Raw genomic sequence first — 19603 nt, forward strand, 5'->3', positions numbered from 1 at the left:
CCTGGTTCCACATTGCAGGGATTCTATGATTCTATGTAAGTTTGGTGCAGCTGCAGTTACAGTCAGTACTCAAACAGTGAAATGGTTCATATGGTATCCTGTAACTTCCAAGTTGCTCAGTTCGTAGCATGCCCTGCTGAGTCACAGAGAATTGGGTTCAAGCCCCAGTCCAAAGATTCTCGAGCATATAATTCAGATTGACATGCCAGTGTGGTATGGGGGAATGCAGCACTGTCAGATTTGAGATGAACGTTACACTGGAGTCATGCCTACCATCGCAGGTAGATGTAAAATATCCTGACCTCGAAGGAGATGCAGGAAACCCTTCCAGCATCCTGGCCAATGTTTATTTTTCAAATGACAATTTTAAAAAAATCTGTTTTTCCTTTGCTTCTGTTGGGATCTTGCTGTTTGAAAATTGACTGCTTTTTTTATTTTTGCAAATTGCAACAAGAGTAACACTGAAGTAGTAAACTGCTTTACAAGATTTTGAGGTCACGAAAGGCTCGTTTTTACAATTGATAGTTCTTGGAAGCGGCAGGGGGAGCTGCATTTAAAACTGAATCGACAGCCTCGTTCACATAACTAGTTAAACTCTGATGCTGCTACACCAAATAAAAAAGAATTAAAGAGGCAGGCAGATTTAGGAAAGGAATTCCAAAGCTCGAGGCCTAGGCAGCTGGAGACATAACTGCCATTAGCAGTGTGATAGACATTGGCCAGAATCGGAAAAGTGCAGAGATTTGGGAGGGTCACGGAGCTAGGGAGCCGTGAAGCTAAGGAGCCTATTCCTACTGAGAACAAAACCTTTAAATTAATAGAGACAACAAGGTGCAGGGCTGGATGAACACAACAGGCCAAGCAGCATCATAGGAGCAGAGAGGCTGACGTTTCGGGCCTAGACCCTTAAATTAGTATGTTTGTTTGATGCAGTATGAAGGTACAAAGCCACACCATCTGGCCATCGATCGTCCCTCCAGCAAGTTCCTCTGCTTCCTCAAGAAACACTACGGTTTAGCAGCCACAATTCCTCAGGTAACTAAGGCTGTTTTATTTATCGCTTGCATTTTCCAAAACAATAATTCAGTTTCTTTCACCACGAATACGGCTAGGTAGGCTGCAAGTTTCCAGCATTTTATGTGCATATTAAAGGATGAGAGAAACGATGCAAGGAGAAGTTTGACAGCTGTTCTGTCTTTGTTGCTTGTCTTTCCAGTAACGTTAGAAAGTTAGATAAACACATGCAGGAGAGAGAGCGAGGAATAGGAGGATTTGCAGGTAGGGTGAGCCGAAGAGAAATTTGGGTGTAGCTTAAGTATGGTTGCAGACTATATTTGAATCCAGTGGCCTCGTTCTGTGCTCTACATTCAGTGTAAATCTTGCCCTAGAGTTTCAGCTGTCAGCACTCAGAGGTGTGTCCACGCTAACAGGGCTGGATTTACCTGCTTTTTCTGCTACAGTCCTGGGACCTTCCATCCCTGCCCTTTGCCAGATTTCCCAAGCCTGTCTTCTTCAGAATTTTCCACCATATCTGGACCCATCTTTTGCTTCTCAGCATGACCTATCATCATCCTAACTTGTCACTGTTTCATCTTTCCTGTGTACCACCCATCCTCCAGACAGCTTCTAATCTTTGTCTCTCCCCTTGGGTTTCGCCTGCATCTGTAATTGCTTGAAAATTGCTACACCTCCAGAGAGTCCTAGAGTTGTACAGCACAGAAACAGACTCTTCGGTCCAACTCGTCCATGCTGACTAGATATCCTAAATTAATCTAGTCCCATTTGCCAGCATTTGGCCTATATCCCTCTAAACCCTTCCTGTTCATATACCCATCCAGCTTCCTTTTAAATGTTGTCATTGTACCAGCCTCCTCCACTTCCTGTGGCAGCTCATTCCATACACGCACCACCCTCTGCATGAAAAAGTTATCTCTTAGGTCCCTTTTAAATCTTTCCCCTCTCACCTTAAACCTATACCGTCTAGTTTTGGACTTCCCTAGCCTTGGCGGAAAAGACCTTGACTTTTCACCTTATCCATGCCCCTCATGATTTCATAAACCTTTATAAGGTCATCCCCTCAGCCTTCGACACTCCAGGGAGAATTGCCCTAGCCTATTCAGCCTCTCTCTTTAAGCTCAAACCCTCCAACCCTGACATCTTAACTCTATTTGATGAAGAGTGCCCTGTAACATGCATTCTCACCTCTCTGCAGATGCTGCTGGATGTTCAGAATTCCCAGCTTTCTCTTTTTTTTCATTTGTCAGTTGCAGCGTTTTGCAGTATTTTGCTTTGGTTTGCTACAGCATTTCGTAGATGAAAAGTTTGAATTGTGATGTGTCTAGAGTGAGAATTATCAGTTCCATCAAAACACACACGCACACACCTCCCCCCCCCCCCTCCCCCGCCAACATAAGTGGAGTATCGCCATTAACTTAGCTATCACTTTCATATTATCCATCGTACTTGCTTGTGCCTGCATTAGGCTCTTGGTGATTGAACAGTAATTGTCAATAGTGTCAGACTTCCCTATTTCTGTCCCCTTTTCCCTCCTGATAAAGAAAAAAAACCTGATGAGATCAACTGTGGCAGCCCTGTAACTACCTCAGCACAGACTCAGGACTGATCCACTGTGCTCGGGATCACAGTGACTAATTATCTGTGGATATACTGGGATCATGCCTGCTGTGCGCAGACCCTAACTATGAACAGACTTGGAAGCAGGCCTTTATAGTACAAGGATGCACATAGGAAGCCAATTTGTACATATCTGAACTTAGCCCAAGTCCTGTTGCCACTTGTTCCTATTTACTAGGGGCTTGTTGAACTATTTTCCATTATAATCCCTATATTAAAATTTTCTCATCCTTGTCTTCAAATGTTTCCATGGCCCTTGCTTTCTCACTAGCTCTGTTGCATCTGGCCGTATGATGTCTCTGCACTCCTGCAATTCCAACTTTGGCCTTTTTTGTATCCCTGATTTTTCACCTCGCATCATTGGTGGCCATACCTTCAGTTGTCTGGGCTCTGAGCTGTGTAACTCCCTAAGCTCCCTCTACTTCAGTTTGCTTTTTAAAACCTTTGTCTTGAGTGAAGTCACCTGTCCTAATATCTCCTGTTCATTTTGTTTCCTTTGAAATGCCTCTGGCTGTTTTTACTGTGTTAAAGGTGCTGTGTTATGTGCGATGATGACATGGTGGTAAATTCACTGCAATAGTAACATTTGCCCAGGATAATAGTCTGGGGACGAATTTTTTTTTAAAAAAAAGGAATTCTGTAATATGAAAGCCAGCTTCAGTAATTGCGACCACAACAACTGTCCTAAAAACCTGTCTGGCTCGCTAATGTCCTCTGGGAAGGACATCTGCCCTCCTCACCCAGTCTAGCATACACGTGACTCCAGACTCCACGATGTGATTGACACTGAACCGTCTTTTAAAATGGCCCAGTAGGCCAGGACAAGAGAAGCTCTGGAATCACTTATCTCAGGTAAAGATAACAATACAGGATTGTTACCTGTACTGGCTGAGATCACCATGAAGGAAGGCAACTCAGACTGAACTCAGCACAAGTCACCTCTCTCTGGTGGGAGAGTAGCTTGTGGTCTTTTGGAACTATGGCAACTTTCACCTTCATTTGTGGAGGGCAAGAAACTGCTGGCCTTGTCAGCAACACCCAGATCCACAAAAAAGTAAACAAAACAATATGAAAATGTAAATTGTATGTGGGTTGCTGCAGAACCTTGTCAGCGCTTGGAGGATAAACTAATGGGGCTTGTTTTTCTCTCTCTCTCTCTCTCTCTCTCTCTGTCTCTCTCTCTGTGTCGCCCCTCTCCCCGCATCTCTGTCTCTCTCTATCTTTCTCTGTGTGTCTCTCTCTCTCTATCTCTCTCTCTTTTGTTTCAGGTTAATAACTTTGTGGTGTTTGAAAGTTTCTTCCGGGACAGACAGAGTAAGTCCAGTTACTCCTCGTAAAGGGGTAATAATTCGTGATAGCTTTTGTTTCCAGTGTCGTGTTATTCAATTAGTAATTCAGTATGGGAATGCACAGGACGGGAAGAGATCATTGTGGTCTCTGTTCTCACCCAGAGCTGGAAAAATACCATCCAGTAAGTAATCACTGTTAAACCTTGGTCTAGTGCTTCAGTTTTTTTTGGTCTTGAGCTAGAGTCAGTGCTTTGGATCAGTCACTAATGTTTCCACCTCTTGAGTTTGGAAGGTGGTGGGGTTCAAGTCCTACTCCCAAGTACTTGGATTCACAATCCAAGCTGTTGCTCCAGTGCACCTCCTAAAGGCGTTCCTCTTTAAGATTTTGTATACTAAACCAAGGTGCTCTTTCCCTGTTCAACTAACTCAGTTAATTGTCCAAAATGCAGTGTTTATTTGCTCAGAGCGACTAGGTTGGGTTTTCAGCGTAGCATATTTCTTAGTGACTCGATTTAATGACGTGGGTGAAATCAGATCAGCTCATCATTCACCCCCACACAGTCTGAGTGTGTTACTCTGTAGCGAGTGGCAGGTTAGGCAAAAGCAATGCCTGAACATGAAAATAAATTCAAATAATTCTACGCGAACTCATTAGAGCTGCAGTGTGAATATTTTGTTTTCTGAATTCTTTGTAGCTGTGTACTTTTTTTTTTTGTTTTCTACTGTGCAGTGCGTGGGGAAAGGCTGGTTCACAGGACCATCCCTAAGAAGGTGGAACAGGATATTAAGCCCTACTCTCTTACTGTGCGGGATGGTGAGTGATCCCTTAATCCATGACAGTGTCTGTCCATCAGTGCCCCCTCGCTCTGTTACCCCGGTGCCATTCAGTAACATTTCAGCAGTCCATTTGCTTCCTCCCTCATCCAGCATTGCATAACCCAGATCACTGTGCACTTTGCTGTGACACATTTACCTGTGTAACGACCTTTGAGTGATGTTACAAAGCTCTGCATGGAGCCTAGATTGCTGGTCTTGCTTGCGGGTGAAGAGCTATGTCCATTAGTCAGTGGAGCAGCGCTCCTAAATGTTGCTCAGGAGTAATAGTCGATCTTGTGTACGTAAGTCAACCCCCAACTTCCAACCCAGGAAACCTTTGTTTGTCCCGGAAGAAACTTTCAAACACTTGTGCTAGCTTTGGGAGTGGGGTTGGTGGGAACACTCAAATGAGTCTTTTACACAATTGTACTTTTCTATTTAAACGTCAGCAATATCAGCAGGTAGCCCAGGACAGCCCATTCTGTGCTGAATTCAGGACTGTGACCAGTGTTAGTGCCAAAATTTAGCAGTTCCAAAAAACCCTGCCATGAATGTTACTTGTGAAAGGCAAACCCCGTCTCCCACCTGCTGAAAAACCAGGCTCAAAGCTTCATCTCCCACCCGCCCTGCCCCACAAGAGTATAAATGGCACTTTTCCAGTTCCTTTTGAAATCACAACTCTGACTGCTCCCATAAATTGGCAGAAATGTCATTAAGCAGGGGTGGTGAGTTTACAGTGACTGGCAGAAGGACTGGAGGGAAATTGAGCAGTCCTCCTTTTCACACAGTGTGATGGGGATCTTGGCTCTGAACTTGAGGTGCAGGAACCCACAGGGAAACGAGGTGAGGGGTGGAACGTGGGATTAGGTTTCTTTTTTTTTTAAGACCATCAGGAATAGGAGTACGAGGAGATCATACGGGCTGTAAAGTCTTCTCTGCCATTCAGTATGTTCATATTTTTCTGCCATTTACCCCACTGTAGCCTGGGATTCCCTGGCAGACTTAAAAACTTGTCTATCCCATCCTCAACTATACCGTAATTCCTTAATGTTGAGAACTTCCAAAGATTCACAACCGTCGAAGAGAAGTAACTGCTACTCCTCTTCACCCTGACAGGGTGCCCCCACGCTCTTGATTCTGCAGCCAGGGGAAAAAACAATTTCTGTGTCTGCCCAATCCAGCCTCCTCCAGAATATTGTATGTTTCCATCAAACCATGTTTCATTCTTCTAAATGCTGGAGTATAGACCCAGCTCACTTACCCTCTTGGGGATCAGTCATTCTTGCTGTGCTCCCTCGAATGCAAGTAAGGCTTTTGTTAAACATGGAGAGCAAAACTACATACAGTACACTACAGAGCCAACCTGACAATTGCCTTGCTAATTGCTTACATGCTCGTTTTGTGTTCCCTTTCAGCTGGATAGGCTGAATGGCCTCCATCTGTGTGATTAGATTTTCAGTGTTTCCTCTCGGGCGCAGCAGGTTCTGTGAACTTAAGAACAAAGTTTAGGAATAGGACATTTAGCCCCTCGGGGTTGCATCTACATTTAATAAGATTGTGGTTGATCTGACTGTGAGCTCAAATCCACTTCCCCACCTGTCTCAGGTGTCTGTATCCTCTGTTTACCGAGTTCCACCTGCCAGCGGAAACACTTTCTCCCGGTCTACTCTGGTGAAGATCATAGAATCATAGAATCCCTACAATGTGGAAGCAGGCCCTTCGGCCCAACAAGTCCACAACAACACACAGAGCATCTCACCCAGACCCATCCCCCTAATCTACACGTCCCTGTACACTACGGGCAATTTAGCATGACCAATCCACCTAGCCTGCACCTCTTTTGATGGTGGGAGGAAACCGGAGCACCCGGAGGAAACCCACTCAGACATGGGGGAGAATGTGCAAACTCCACACAGACAGTCACCCGAGGGTGGAATCAAACCCAGGTCCCTGGTGCTGTGAGGCAGCAGTGCTAACCACTGCTGGTTGACTGACTGAAGTTTGCTTCTGCAACAGGTGCTCCGGAAGATCAGGAGCTTCCCTGGCCCTTCAACCAGTCGCCCTCTCTGACTCGTTCCAACAGCCTCGGCCGCAACTCCCACCGGCAGCCGAGCCGAGTCCAGTTCGGTCACCAGGAAGCACTGCGACACGTCAGAGTGGCACGTCCTCAGGCAGTGAATGGCGTGAGGGAGGCTGATGACCTGATGGCCCAGAGGAGGAGAACCAGGTGAGAAACAATGCTGGCATCTGTTCAGAAGCTGCTGTGGTTTGGGCCGGCCTTACAATGTGGTTAAATGGGGAGGAGCGCAGTGTTGCACAGGAGTCTTACCGGTGAAGGTTGGGGAAGGAAGGAGTTTGGACACATTCAGGCCAATGGATCTGACCAGGAGCTGCATTATGCTCCTACCCCAGTTTTTGCTGCATTCGGAACAGTTTACAGTTTTGTGAAATCTGTTCACAATGTAGAAATCGCCTAAAAGGAAGCAGTCCTGGAAATTTCCAAGCTTAGACCTAGAAGTGTGGTGGAGGCAGGTTTGATTGAGGCACTAAAAAAAAGAAATTAGGTGTTTATTCAAATAATTAACGTACAGTGTTCTGGGGAAAGGGCGGAAGAGAAACACTCAGTGACGAAGCTGAGTGGAGAGAGCTGACACAGTCTAAGCCAAATGGCCTCTTCCTGCAGTGTGACACATCTGTGATTCTGTGGTTAGTCATATGAATTGAAGGGCCCACTTCCAAAAGAGGAACATAACCCTTGACTATGCCTTTGAAACAAAGACATTAGTTGGAAATGACAAGTCGCCTTTATACAATTAACCCATCAGCTGTTCACAGACATAGGAGCCCCACAGAGGTGTATTTGGGCAGGATATTTAAAAACTTGTTTAAAAAGGTGTGATTGAAAGGGGGGGAGACAGAACTGGAGGGGAGGAGAGATTTAGGAAGGGCAGAGGCAGCTGAAGGCATGGCCGGCAGTGGTTGGGGGTAGAGAATGGACAAAAAGCCAGACTTGGAAGGGAGGCAGTGATTGTTGAGCTGAAAGAGGTTACAGGTATCGTGAGGCCACGGAGGAATTAAAACACAAGGATGAAGAATGTAAAATCGAGAAATCAGTGGAAGCAGCAACTGATGTTGGTCAGCCAGCACAGGAGTGATGGGTGTGTGGGACTCTGTGTAAGTTAGGACATAGTGAGCGAAAGCTTTGGATGAGCTGAAGTTTGTGCTAGATACGAGGTTCAAGGACAACCAGAAAAGAATCGGAGTAGTCAAATACGGTGAAGGTAAGAGACGAGCTGAGGAAAAGGCAAAGGCTGGTGATATCGCAAAGTGAGTGCAGACACAACCACCGATAAGAAGAGAGCAAATTGGAAGGCCTGGTGAGATTCTGCAGACTTGAAATGGGACAAAAGGGTTTTGGGCTTCTGTGCATTCTTATTTGGAAGGAATCTGTAGTGGGAATGGGAAGGAATGAGAACTATTTGATTCAAACCAATGTAACTGAATAAAGGATTAATCCAGTCAATGCGAATGAATGGGAGAAGTTTAGTTTGTTGTATTTATCTGGATTTGATTTTCTGTTGCTTGGCTGTATCTTTTGACTGTTTGTGTGTCTCTGTGTGGTGTTAATATTATTCTGATGTTGAGATCCTATTATTAATATGAATGCATTCTCTTTGGAAAGCCTGCTCTTTAAGTTCTGGTTTTCTGTCTCTGTCTCTCCTTTCTTCTTTCCCAGCTCCCTCACTCGCTCTCCGCTTTCTTTTCAATGACATTGTCCTGATGGCAGACCTGCTCCTGATACCATTGTCTATCAGCAATGTCCAACTCTTCCATTTATTAAATGAATTTGATCAATACCTTTTTTAAAAAAATTGTTAGAGCAGTGACGATGTTGATTTGCCTTTTACAGATCTCTTGCGTTTTTTATTACTCAATCCTGTTGTTTTTAAAAACCGTTTTGTTAACAATGTAGTTTCTCTCTGTGAATGATCACTTCAAAAAAAAAACTGCTTCCCCCGAGATCAGTTTGGCCATTTCAAAATCTGTGTGATGTTATCAGATATAGACCATGCATAGGCAGATGGGATTAGTTCAGAGTGGCATCGTGGTTGGCACAAACGTAGGCTGAAGGGCCTGTTCCTGTGCCGAACTGTTCTGTGTTTTAAACCAGCAGTCCTAGTGCTTCAGATATATAAGCCACACAAAGCGAGTAATCATTTGATCCCTGTGCTAATTAATTCATCTCAACCTAGACAGCAGCAGGAGTTTTGCAATAATTTAGAGACAGTAAGGTTGTAATTATAAAGCGAGGGGTAGAGAGGAGGTAGCTGGAGTTGGAAATCAACCTTTGTCTTCCTTAAGTGACTCCAATTTGGAAAAGAACACTTGTATTTTGTGAGAGAGAGAGAGAAAATTTGACTTTTTTTTTTTCTGCGATGCCTCTACACTTAAATAGTCTGCCAGCAGCTCTCACTTGCCTTGGCTCATGTTTGCACAATGTTGTCTCAAGCACTGGAGCGACAATGTGTAACTGTATTCTAGGGGTGAGAGGAGAGAACATTGGAGGAAGATTTTGCACTTTTTTAAAGAAAGAACAGAGACCCAGGGTTCTTTGAAAGTTGTGTCACAGGTAGATCGGGTGGTAAAGAAGGCATTTGGCACGCTTGCCTTTATTACTCGGACCATTGAGTATCAGAGTTGGGACGTTGCGTTGCAGCTGTACAGGCTATTGGTGGGGCCACTGCGTGCCATTCTGGTCGCCCTTCTTTGGAAGAATATTATTAAATTGAAGCGGGTTCAGAAAAGATTTACAGGGATGTTACTGGGAGTGGAGGGTTTGTGTTATAAGGAGAGGCTGGATAGGCTGGAACTCTCTTCACTGGAACATAGGAGGTTGAGGGTGACCATATAGAGGTTTATAAAATCATGAGGAGTGTAGATAAGGTGAATATCAAAGGCATTTTCCCTGGGGTGGGGAAGTTCAAAACTAGAGGGCATAATTTTAAGGTGAGCGTAGGGGATTTAAGAAGGACCCAAGGGGCAACATTTTCACATGGAGGCTGGTTCGTATATGGAATGAACTGCCAGAGGAAGGGTAGATGCAGGTACGGTTATAACATTTAAAAAAATCTTTGGACAGATACATGAATAGGGAAGGTTTAGAGAGATATGGGCCAAACGCTGACAAATGGGACTAGTTTAGTTTGGGAAACTTGGTCGGCATGGATGAGTTGGACTGAAGGGTCTGTTTCTGTGCTGTCTGATTCTGTGGCTCTTTAAGAGTTACTTATTTCACAAAGTTTCTATGCAGAAAATAGCAGTTCCCAAAAAGGAGGGACTTGTGCTGCTCTTGGGTGAAGAAAAATGGAGAATGCAGGCTCCTGAATGGGGAGTACGTCAGTGGGTGAAACTGATGACTTCTCAAATGGAAGACAACTTGGTTAAGGGTCAAAGCAGTTTTTATTTCTTGAATGAATGAGTGAGTGTAGAATCCACCTCCATATCGCCCCATGGTATATTGTTGCATTACTTTGCTTTGCACAAAAGCCATTTGCAATTTCCAATTTTCAGTGGAACTTGCAATCACTGAATTCAAACATATGCGTCAGGGGCATAAATGGGCTGTTTGAATGGAGGGGCAGGCTTGAAGAGCCATGATCTGATTGTAGCCTCAACTCCATGTTCTGATCTACTACTCCCCACCCCAGTAACCATTGATGACCTTGTTAGTCAAAAATCTACCTACCTCTGCCTTAAAAATATTCAATGGTCCCATCTACACCATTCCACAGATTTGCACCTCCCAGGGGGGAAAAAAATTCTCTTCAACTCCATCATAAATGGACCCACCCATTCTGATTAAACTATCTATGACTCGTAGTCCTAGTCTCTTCCACAAGGGGAAGCGTTGTGCCAGCTCATCATTCGTTCGCTCAGTAACGATGCATGTTTCAATAATGTCACTTCTCATGCTTCTAAAATCCAATGGGGAGATTCTCTGAATCATTATGTAGCACAGTTGGAAGCACACTGACTATGCTGGTTATGTAGAATTGTGAATATTAACAGGTGGGGGGAGTAGAGGGAATTAATATCAATGTATTGTCGCCACAGGCATTTTGATAATGTGCGCATGCTCAAGATTTTTTTTCCCTTTAGCATTGCAGCAGTCGTTAGTCACTTGTTAATGATCTTTCCATATTTCAACTCTTGTTCATGTTTTGCATGCCAGCAAGTTGACTCGCATATTCAGTATTCACAAAGTTCCCCTTCCTCCACATGGCCAAGTTAGAAATGAAATGAAACAAACAGAATTTTTAATTTATCTGATACATTATGGCTCTAAAGTAATCCCCAAAGTACTTCACGGCCAACCAGGTACACTAGAAAATGGAGCTCGTGGGATGAGCCTACCTCATAAACTGGCTGCACTGAGGGATGTGCTGTAAACTCCCGCTGAGGTTGCAAGCTGGACTTTGGCTTGTCCACGCGATTTTTGGAAACCCTTAACTAAGTCATTGTTTTTCAACTTAGTTGTTTTGGTGAATGAAGAAAGAGGTAATTCTGTATCACAGATGACCAATTCTGACTGACTTTATTTACCCTAAAGCTGAAAATCTCACCCCTTATGGAGTTCCAAACCTTCTAGTGTTGCCTTGTAGTCTTCAGGACTTGAAGATTTTTAACCCCATTCCCTTCACCACACACCGACAAGAACCAAATCACATGGGTATTACAAAAAGTTTTTTAAACTTTTTTTTGTCAAACCCTTTTTTTTTAAACTTTTTTTTTATTTGTCAGAAAGCTGAGAGAATCTGTTTGAAGGATGATCTAAATTTGTTCAATTGCATCATGAAGAGTCTGATTCCAGATTGACTGTGGGAAAGTGATACACTGAGAATCAGGTACTCAATGGAGGAAAGGGATATGGGGTGTCATGTTGATGCTTCTAGGAACATGGCTGAACAGAATTGTTAATCCTAAACCCCCATGTCTAACTAATCAGCTCCATTTTGACTGGGCTGTCCCCTTGTGAAATTAATGATCCTCCACTGACTGCATTCTACTGGAGAAATAATCATGTTTTTTTAAATTGGGAGATGTTCTGTTATAGAAGTTAAGGGTTCTGTTTGCTGTAGTTGGTAGAGACCCTCTTAATAAACTGTTTGCTGTAGCATAGTGTTCATTGTTTGCTGAGTAAATAGACTTTGTTGTAAAATAGACTGTTACTGCGAGACCTGCCTTTAAGTTCCTCTTCCCTACCTCCGTTCACCCAATGGACTACGACAACGGCATCATTAGATTCTAATACAAAAGCAAAATACTGCAGATGTTGGAAAACAAAATAGAAAATTGTTGGAACTATTCAGCCAGTCAGACCTGCAGCATCTGCGGAGAGAAACAGATTTAACATCTCTGGTCCAAATGATATTTTATTAGAGCTCAATAAAGATACAGGTGTAAATGGTTTTGAGCTGTTGAAAGGAGGCAAGGTAGAGGAAGGCCAGCAAGAACAAAAGGGAAGGGCTACAACCTGGTGAAGGGTAGCAGAGATTAACTAACAAAAGCCCAACCCTGAGCTTCTCGTTGCTTGTCAAACACCCTTAACCTATTCAGAAGATAGTCACGCCCTAACGTTTTCTTATTTTAAAGGTACATATAAGGTGTTACATTTCAGATGCAATTCGATTGGTCAGATTGCTGGATTTTGAGCATCCACTATAGTTAAAATACAACAAAAGGAAGAAGAGTTGGAATAGCTTAACTCTATTGGAAAACTTAACAGAACAATAGAAACAGTAACTATTACTAACTAACTGTTCCACTGTAGTAACATCCCATAAACACACCCTTGGCAAAAGGCACATTCAGAAAACAGATTGTCTGACATGCAACACCAACAGCTGAGGAGGAAAAAAAAGTCGCGAAAATTCCAAGAAAGCGTAGCAGCTGGGAGAGGCATGCTGCAGCTTCCAGCCCTGCTGAGACCCCCAGCAACAACTGCTGAAAACTAAAAATCAGAATCATGGCTGTGTGGGGGCTTGACCACACCCATACATGCTGCTTCTGTTGTTGCAACTTCTTAAGAAGAAAAAAACTCCAGGTTTGCTCTAGTGGCCCTGGTCGACTGCTCAACCCGTCTGCCTTAAAACATCCCTTCGAAACAAAAGGACAAAATACACCTCTTAAAGCTACAGTATTGTCACACCCTTTTGTTATCCCTCTGACTTTTTTGTCTTTGGTCTGCCGCAATGTTCCAGTGAAGCTCTGCAGCCTTTCAGGACTCAAATTTAGATAATAAACGCTGCCTCTAAGTAATTTTGTGTGCATTTTTTTTGCTGCATCAGCCTTGCCTCCTTTCTTTATCCCTCCCTGTTGCATTCAGAGGGCAGCTATGTAGCCATTCGTACCTCATTCAGTTGCAGCATTTGTTCCTTTGTTATATTCACGACCTTGACCTTGACTGCCCTATCTTGAAGTTTTCTTACTATTTCATCTCTCCAGCTCTCCACCCTGTTACAAACCTCGCCCAGTGTTCTTCCCCCTCCACCGAATTAAAACCTCCATCTATCTTCAGTTCTGGTGAAAGGTTGCTGCAACATGAAATGTTAACTCTGTGCCACTTTCTGTAGATCCTACCTGACCCCTTGAGTGGTTTCAACAATCCTTGTTTTCGTTTGGTTCTGTAGGTTGTGCGTATTTGGGCTTTGCTTTTGACAGACCTGATTCACAGTTTACCTGCAAGGCAAAACGGTATATTGGTTGGCACACTTACTCCCATATACTTTGCATTTAAAGGTTTACATGCATCCTGCAAGGTACGACACAGGCCATTCAAAGAGCAATCCACTCGATTCAACCGAGGCAATAACTGAGCTATTTGCCATTGTAGCTAAAGGCTTTTCAGGCAGGAGGGAATATTCGTTTTTAATATATGAAATTATATTATGCTCCAAATCTGGAGCATTTTTTTTAGATGCGTGGACTATGTGGTTCAAGATGGTAACAGTAAATGGAAGGCGTGGGATAGATGGCCAGCAGTTGTTCTATTTATAAAGATTAATATCTTATTAATGGGGAGGCGATGACCTAGTGGTATTATCACTGGACCGTTAATCCAGGGACCCAGGTAATGTTCTGGGGACCCGGGTTCGAATCCCCCCACAGCAGATGGTGAAATTTGAATTCAATAAAATAAAAATCTGGAATTAAAGTGTCCAATGATGACCAAGGATCCATTGTCGGTTGTCAGAAAAAAAAAAACCCATCTGGTCCTTTAAGGAAGGAACCTGCCATCTGTACCTGGTCTGGCCTACATATGACTCCAGACCCAACGTGGTTTACTCTTAACTTTTAACCCAGCCAGCGATGCCCTCATCCCATGAATGAACAATATGAAAAAAATCTATAAGGCACAAATCAGGAGTGTGCTGGAGTACCCTCCAGTTGCCTGGACAAGTGCAGATTTGACAACACACATAAAGCTTGACTCATCCAGGACAAAGCAGCCTACCACCACCTTAAATAGACACTCGCTCCATCACCGGTGCAAAGCGGCAGCAGTGTGTATCAATTACAAAATGCACAGCAGCGGTGCAGCAAGTTTCCCTTGGCAGCACCTTCCAAATTCATGACCTCTTGTCCTTTTAGATGATAAGAACAGCACAACACTTACAGGGAAGGCACTCCAGGCTACTGACCCAGTGACTGTGATATGATGGTGAATTTCAAACCAGGTTGGGATACCTGCTTTGGCACCAGCACACGCACTGTCCATTTATGATTTAGAAAGTGCTTTAATGGAGTGAGGAAGTAAATTGGAATTGGGCCTTTATTTCGTTTTGGGAGATAGACCTGAATTTATCACCTGCTTCCAATTGGCCCATATCGTTTGCAACCGAGTGTAGCTGCTGTGCTTTTGTCACATAATGTTGGACTGCAGTCACGGATGGATATTAGGGTCGGCAGGAAGGATATTTGCAAGCCTGTTGGATAACTATAACAATCTGCAGTAATTTCAACCCAGTTTGTGGGCAGGGTTTCCATGGGATGGAGTGGAACACTGGCTTTGCGCTTGCAGACTGCGTTACTTGTTGGAGTCGACAGGCATTAAAATCAGATGGGTTAGGAAAATAAACATCACATCCTGATTTCCTGCTAATTTTGGGGGTTAGTTCTGCCTCCAGCCCAGAAGTGACGAGATTTTATTTTTACTTTTAAACAAGCGCAGAGAATGGTGGAGAAGCTCAGCCAGTCTGGAAGCATCTGTGGAGAAAGTGTGAGCATTAGCGATGAGTTCTGTTCTGACTCATCTTGGAGGAAGTTTTAACGTTTTGAGTTATGACTCCGATGATCAAGATTTGACTCTTCCTCCGAGGAAAAAGTCACATCAGAATCAGAACATTAGTGCTGTTTTTTCTCTCCACAGATGCTGCCAGACCTGCTGAGTTCTCCACCATTCCCTGTGTTTTTTATTTCCCTATTCGTTTGTGGGATGTGGGTGTCACTGGCTGGCCAGCATTTCTTTGGCCATCCCTAGTTGCCCTTGAGAAGGTGGTGGTGAGTTGCCTTCTCAGATTTCCAGCATATGCAGTATTTGGTTTGTATTTGAGATTTTTTTTTTGTAGCCGTTCCCACTAAGTTGGCTGGCAGGGTTTGAGCACCTAGACTTGTGTCAGGTCAGGTCAGGGAACCTAACCCCAACACTATCATGCTGTGTTCATTCACACTACACTGGCTCAGTTTGCAGGTGAAGGCACCAGTTCTAAGATGGAACAGTCACTCCCCTGAGCATCTCAAAACCACTTCAGTCGATAACTGTGTTGCCAGAATGTGGTACTGAGTGTAGCAAGATCCAAGAACTCTTGGTGAGTTAGGAGAATGAGGGCGTGGTGAAGGGCTTGTTATTCGTTGACCACATCTCAGGCCCACTCGCATCCAGTTGGCTGTACAGTGAGGTTTGAGTTAGGTTCACTTCTCGGTGAGATCTGGAGACGTAGTGAGGACCAAGGCAGGTTTTCTCCCCATTAAGTTTATGCAGCCTCCCACTGAGGAGTTAGCTGGCCTGTGGGAGTTTGTAATCCGCTCTACAGTCTAGGAAGGGGAGAGCAGGATGGCTAACGTGAGGGATGTTCAGCAGTGAGAAGGTAAACCATGGGAAATTCCTCTGGATGTGGTTCGCCCTTCCCCTCGATTTGCCTCCTTCCCCTGACGAGGATGTGGCTTGTGATGTTATGTTTATGAATATTGTATCTGTTGGCTGTCCCTTGGTCCTCTCCCAGAGTTGTCTATCCCATTAATCCTGACCCAGATGTGTGCGCGCATGGGTATGTGTGTGTGTGTGTTTTAGTTCCTGCATGTTTGTAGAGAATTAAGTGACTGAAAGATCCTACAATGTCGTTTCTATGTTTGCAATAAAGCCCTGGGTTTATTGAACTTCACACTTTCTGGTGCGAGTTTATTCTTTAATTTCCTTGTAACCTTTCTTTACTTCCCCTACTTGCCTGTTATTTTCTTTCTCGTTAACAATACATTGTCCAGTATCACAGTGTCAGTTTCCCTAAGTATAGGTCGTGACCCTGAGCCTATAGCCAGCAATGGCTGCTGTGAGGATTGGAGTGAATGCTGACAGTTATGAGGCCCCTTTAATTTTTCACACTTCATACAGACCAGCCTAACAGGCACATCTTCTAGTCCTGACTGCAAATAACTCCATAAAAAGGGAGTAAGCGCTTGCTGTTCCCTGTTAAAATAGTCACCGCTCTGCTCAACCTTCTAACCCCCGCGCCCGCTGCTCACCGAGTCTCATAACCCTCATACTTTTCATTCTGGGGCTCCTGTGAAGTTGAGCCATCAAACTGGAGGCCACACCAGGGAAGAAGTTTTAGGAACGTTGCTGAGAATGATCAGCTGTTTTATGAGGCAATGATTCACTCCCATCTGATGTTGCACAGCCCCGAAAGCTGCTTCAGTGTCCCACTGCCTGAGCATCCACTCTGGTACCAGGGAACAATTCAACCCCATGCACGCATGGACTGGGGCTCCTGAGAGCCCCTCTGTTTTAAACTTCTCTGTGCGCCAAACACTCTGGGCATTAAAGGGACTAAGTTACTGCTGTCTGACGGAGTCCCACATGTTCGTCCCTATCTGCTTTGGAACAGATCCAGCTGATGGTGAGGTAGTGTTTGAGTGGTGTCGGTGGATTTGACTGGAAACTGCTGCATTAGGATCACATTTTTTATTTCCCTATTCGTTTGTGGGATGTGGGTGTCACTGGCTGGCCAGCGTTTCTTTGGCCATCCCTAGTTGCCCTTGAGAAGGTGGTGGCGAGCTGCCTTCTCAGATTTCCAGCATATGCAGTATTTGGTTTGTATTTGAGATTTTTTGTTTGAAGCCGTTCCCACTAAGTTGGCTGGCAGGGTTTGAGCACCTAGACTTGTGTCAGGTCAGGTCAGGGAACCTAACCCCAACACAAAGAAAGAAGTGACTGTTGAATACGAACGTTTAAGTTGCAAACCGGGTTGGAAAATGAAAAGGCCACGTGTTCCTGATTTCAGTCCCTAAGCATAGACTTCAAGTATTTTTTTTTTAAAAATCCAAAGAACACGAATAGGAAGGGTTTGGACGGATGTGAGCCGAATGCTGGTAAATAGGACTAGATCAGTTTAGAATATTTGGTTGGCATGGACGAGTTGGACTGATGGGTCTGTTTCCATGCTGTATATCTCTGTGACTGTATAACTGCGGATGCCAGAAACTTGAAACAAAAACAGAAATTGCTGGAGAAACTAGACAGGTTTGACAGGAGTCAACATTTTGGGTCCAGTGGCCCTTCTCCAGCCGTTTCTTTTTTAACTTTGATCACATAGAGTATGTTTTTAATCCAGCCCTTAAAAATTATTAAAACGACCTTTACAAACTTAAAATCTTCAGCTTGTTTTACGTGAGGGGAAATAAGAAAATCCAGACATCGCAAGGAGGGCTTTCCTAAAAAAAAATTTCAATCTCGCATTGGTCGCTCGCATTGCTTAGTGCATGGTCCATCTGGGATGTTCTTCCTCACATGTTGTGTATGTAACACAAGCACTGCTGCTTGTATCAAAGTGGATACAAGGTTAAAAACGATTGGGGTTGGGGGGTGGGTAAAGAAAAAGATTGGCATTACATGAGCCTTGGTGTATTTTTTACAGCAACTAAACTCCAATGGACGTTTGATATGCCATGTGGCAATTAGCCTCTGACAGCTGCCCTGTTATTACAATACTGTGTGCTATTTGCCTGCAGTGCCCGAAGTAAAATTCCAGTCCTCGGGGGCAACTGTTGCCTGTGGTGAGCAGTGTATTAGGAAGTTGGTTAGTTTTTACGGAGTAAAATCTTGTTGGTTACCCTTACCCATTTCATCCTGGTTTTACGTTTATTTGAGCCTTTAGTTTGCACTCTGCCTCATACATGCTTCATTGGCTTGACATTGTCATTCTTTTGTTTCCCAACCACCCTATTATTTTCCACTTCATTTCCACGCACTCCATGCTTCCATTGCCTTTTTTTTAATCTCCCCCCCTCCCCCCACCCCGGCATTCCACCTGCTTTCTCTCACTTTCGCGCACCTACCTCTCCTCTCCTACGCCCACCTTTCTTTTCTCCTCTTCCCCCACCCATCCTTCCCCACCACCTATCCCAAGTACTGTACTTTTTCCTCTCTTCCTCGCCCATATACCAATCCGTCCTCTTCCTCACTCGTCTCCTCCCTTTACCCCCTTCCCGTTTTTCTGATCTTTCCTCGGACCAGCACACCTGAGCAGCAGGGGATGGTGGCCATGGGGAACATGTACAGCCGCTACACCAAGAGTAGCGCTCTGTCTTCCGAATGTGTGACGGAGCGGTCATGGTCAGCAGGTAAGCACCTTCGTTATGATTTGTAGTTTAAGGGGCTGCCTTCCACTTAACGCGCCATCATACTCATTTTGTGTTCTTTTCTTTTGGATGCAAGAGGTTTACCCCAGCCCCCTCTGGGCTTAAATATAACCTCCGTCCTATGTTGCGTCGGTTTGCTATTGAGAATTGAGCAGCTGTGACATTCAAACGGTGGCTCAGTGGTTAGCACTGCTGCCTCGCAGCTACAGGTACCCGGGTTCGATTCTACCCTTGGGTGACTGTCTGTGCCGAGTTTGCACATTCTCCTGTGTCTGCATGGGTTTCCTCCCACAGTCCAAAGATGTGCAGGTTAGGTGGATTGGCCATGGGAAATTAGCCTGTAGTGTGCAGGGATGTGCAGACTAGGTGGAAACCGGAAAAAACTGCCAACGCTGTAAATCCGGAACAAAAACAGAAATTGCTGGAAAAGCTCAGCAGATCTCGCAGCATCTGTGGAGAGAAATCAGAGTTAACATTTCATAGATCATAGAATCACTACAGTGTGGAAACAGGCCCTCTGGCCCAACCATTCCAAACCGAACCTCAGAGCAACCCACCCAGACCCATCCCCCTTATAACCCACCTAATCTACACATCTCTGAACACTATGGGCAATTTAGCATGGCCAGTCCACCTAACCTGCACATCTTTGGATGGTGGGAGGAAACCGGAGCACCCGGGGGAACCCTACGCAGACAAGGGGAGAATGTGCAGGCTCCACACACACAGTCGCCCGAGGGTGGAATCGAACCCGTTTCGGATCAATTGACCTTTCCTCAGAACTAATAAAGGAACTGGGTAAATATTTGACAAAGGAAATGAATTACAGGATCCACGAAGAATGAGGTGGCTGCTGAGATTGTTTCGAAGTGTTGTGGGTCTGACTTTATATCTCTGCAAAGCCACATGAATACTAAAGCATTATGTCTAGTGTGTAGCTGTCACACTGA

The 19603-nt window shown here is 44.5% G+C and overlaps 1 protein-coding gene across 1 annotated transcript in view; it reads left to right on the plus strand.

The window, feature by feature from the left end:
* Positions 1-19603, plus strand: part of atat1 (alpha tubulin acetyltransferase 1) — a 40786-nt gene that overhangs the window by 13449 nt on the left and 7734 nt on the right. Inside the window, exons 7-11 of the mRNA XM_048616517.1 lie at positions 934-1035; positions 3903-3948; positions 4654-4737; positions 6756-6966; positions 18529-18635. Of these exons, the coding sequence (XP_048472474.1) occupies positions 934-1035; positions 3903-3948; positions 4654-4737; positions 6756-6966; positions 18529-18635 (550 nt within the window). The remainder of the gene's footprint in view (positions 1-933; positions 1036-3902; positions 3949-4653; positions 4738-6755; positions 6967-18528; positions 18636-19603) is intronic.

Source organism: Rhincodon typus, chromosome 35 (genome assembly GCF_021869965.1).
Source record: "Rhincodon typus isolate 14 chromosome 35, sRhiTyp1.1, whole genome shotgun sequence".
NCBI lineage: Eukaryota > Metazoa > Chordata > Chondrichthyes > Orectolobiformes > Rhincodontidae > Rhincodon > Rhincodon typus.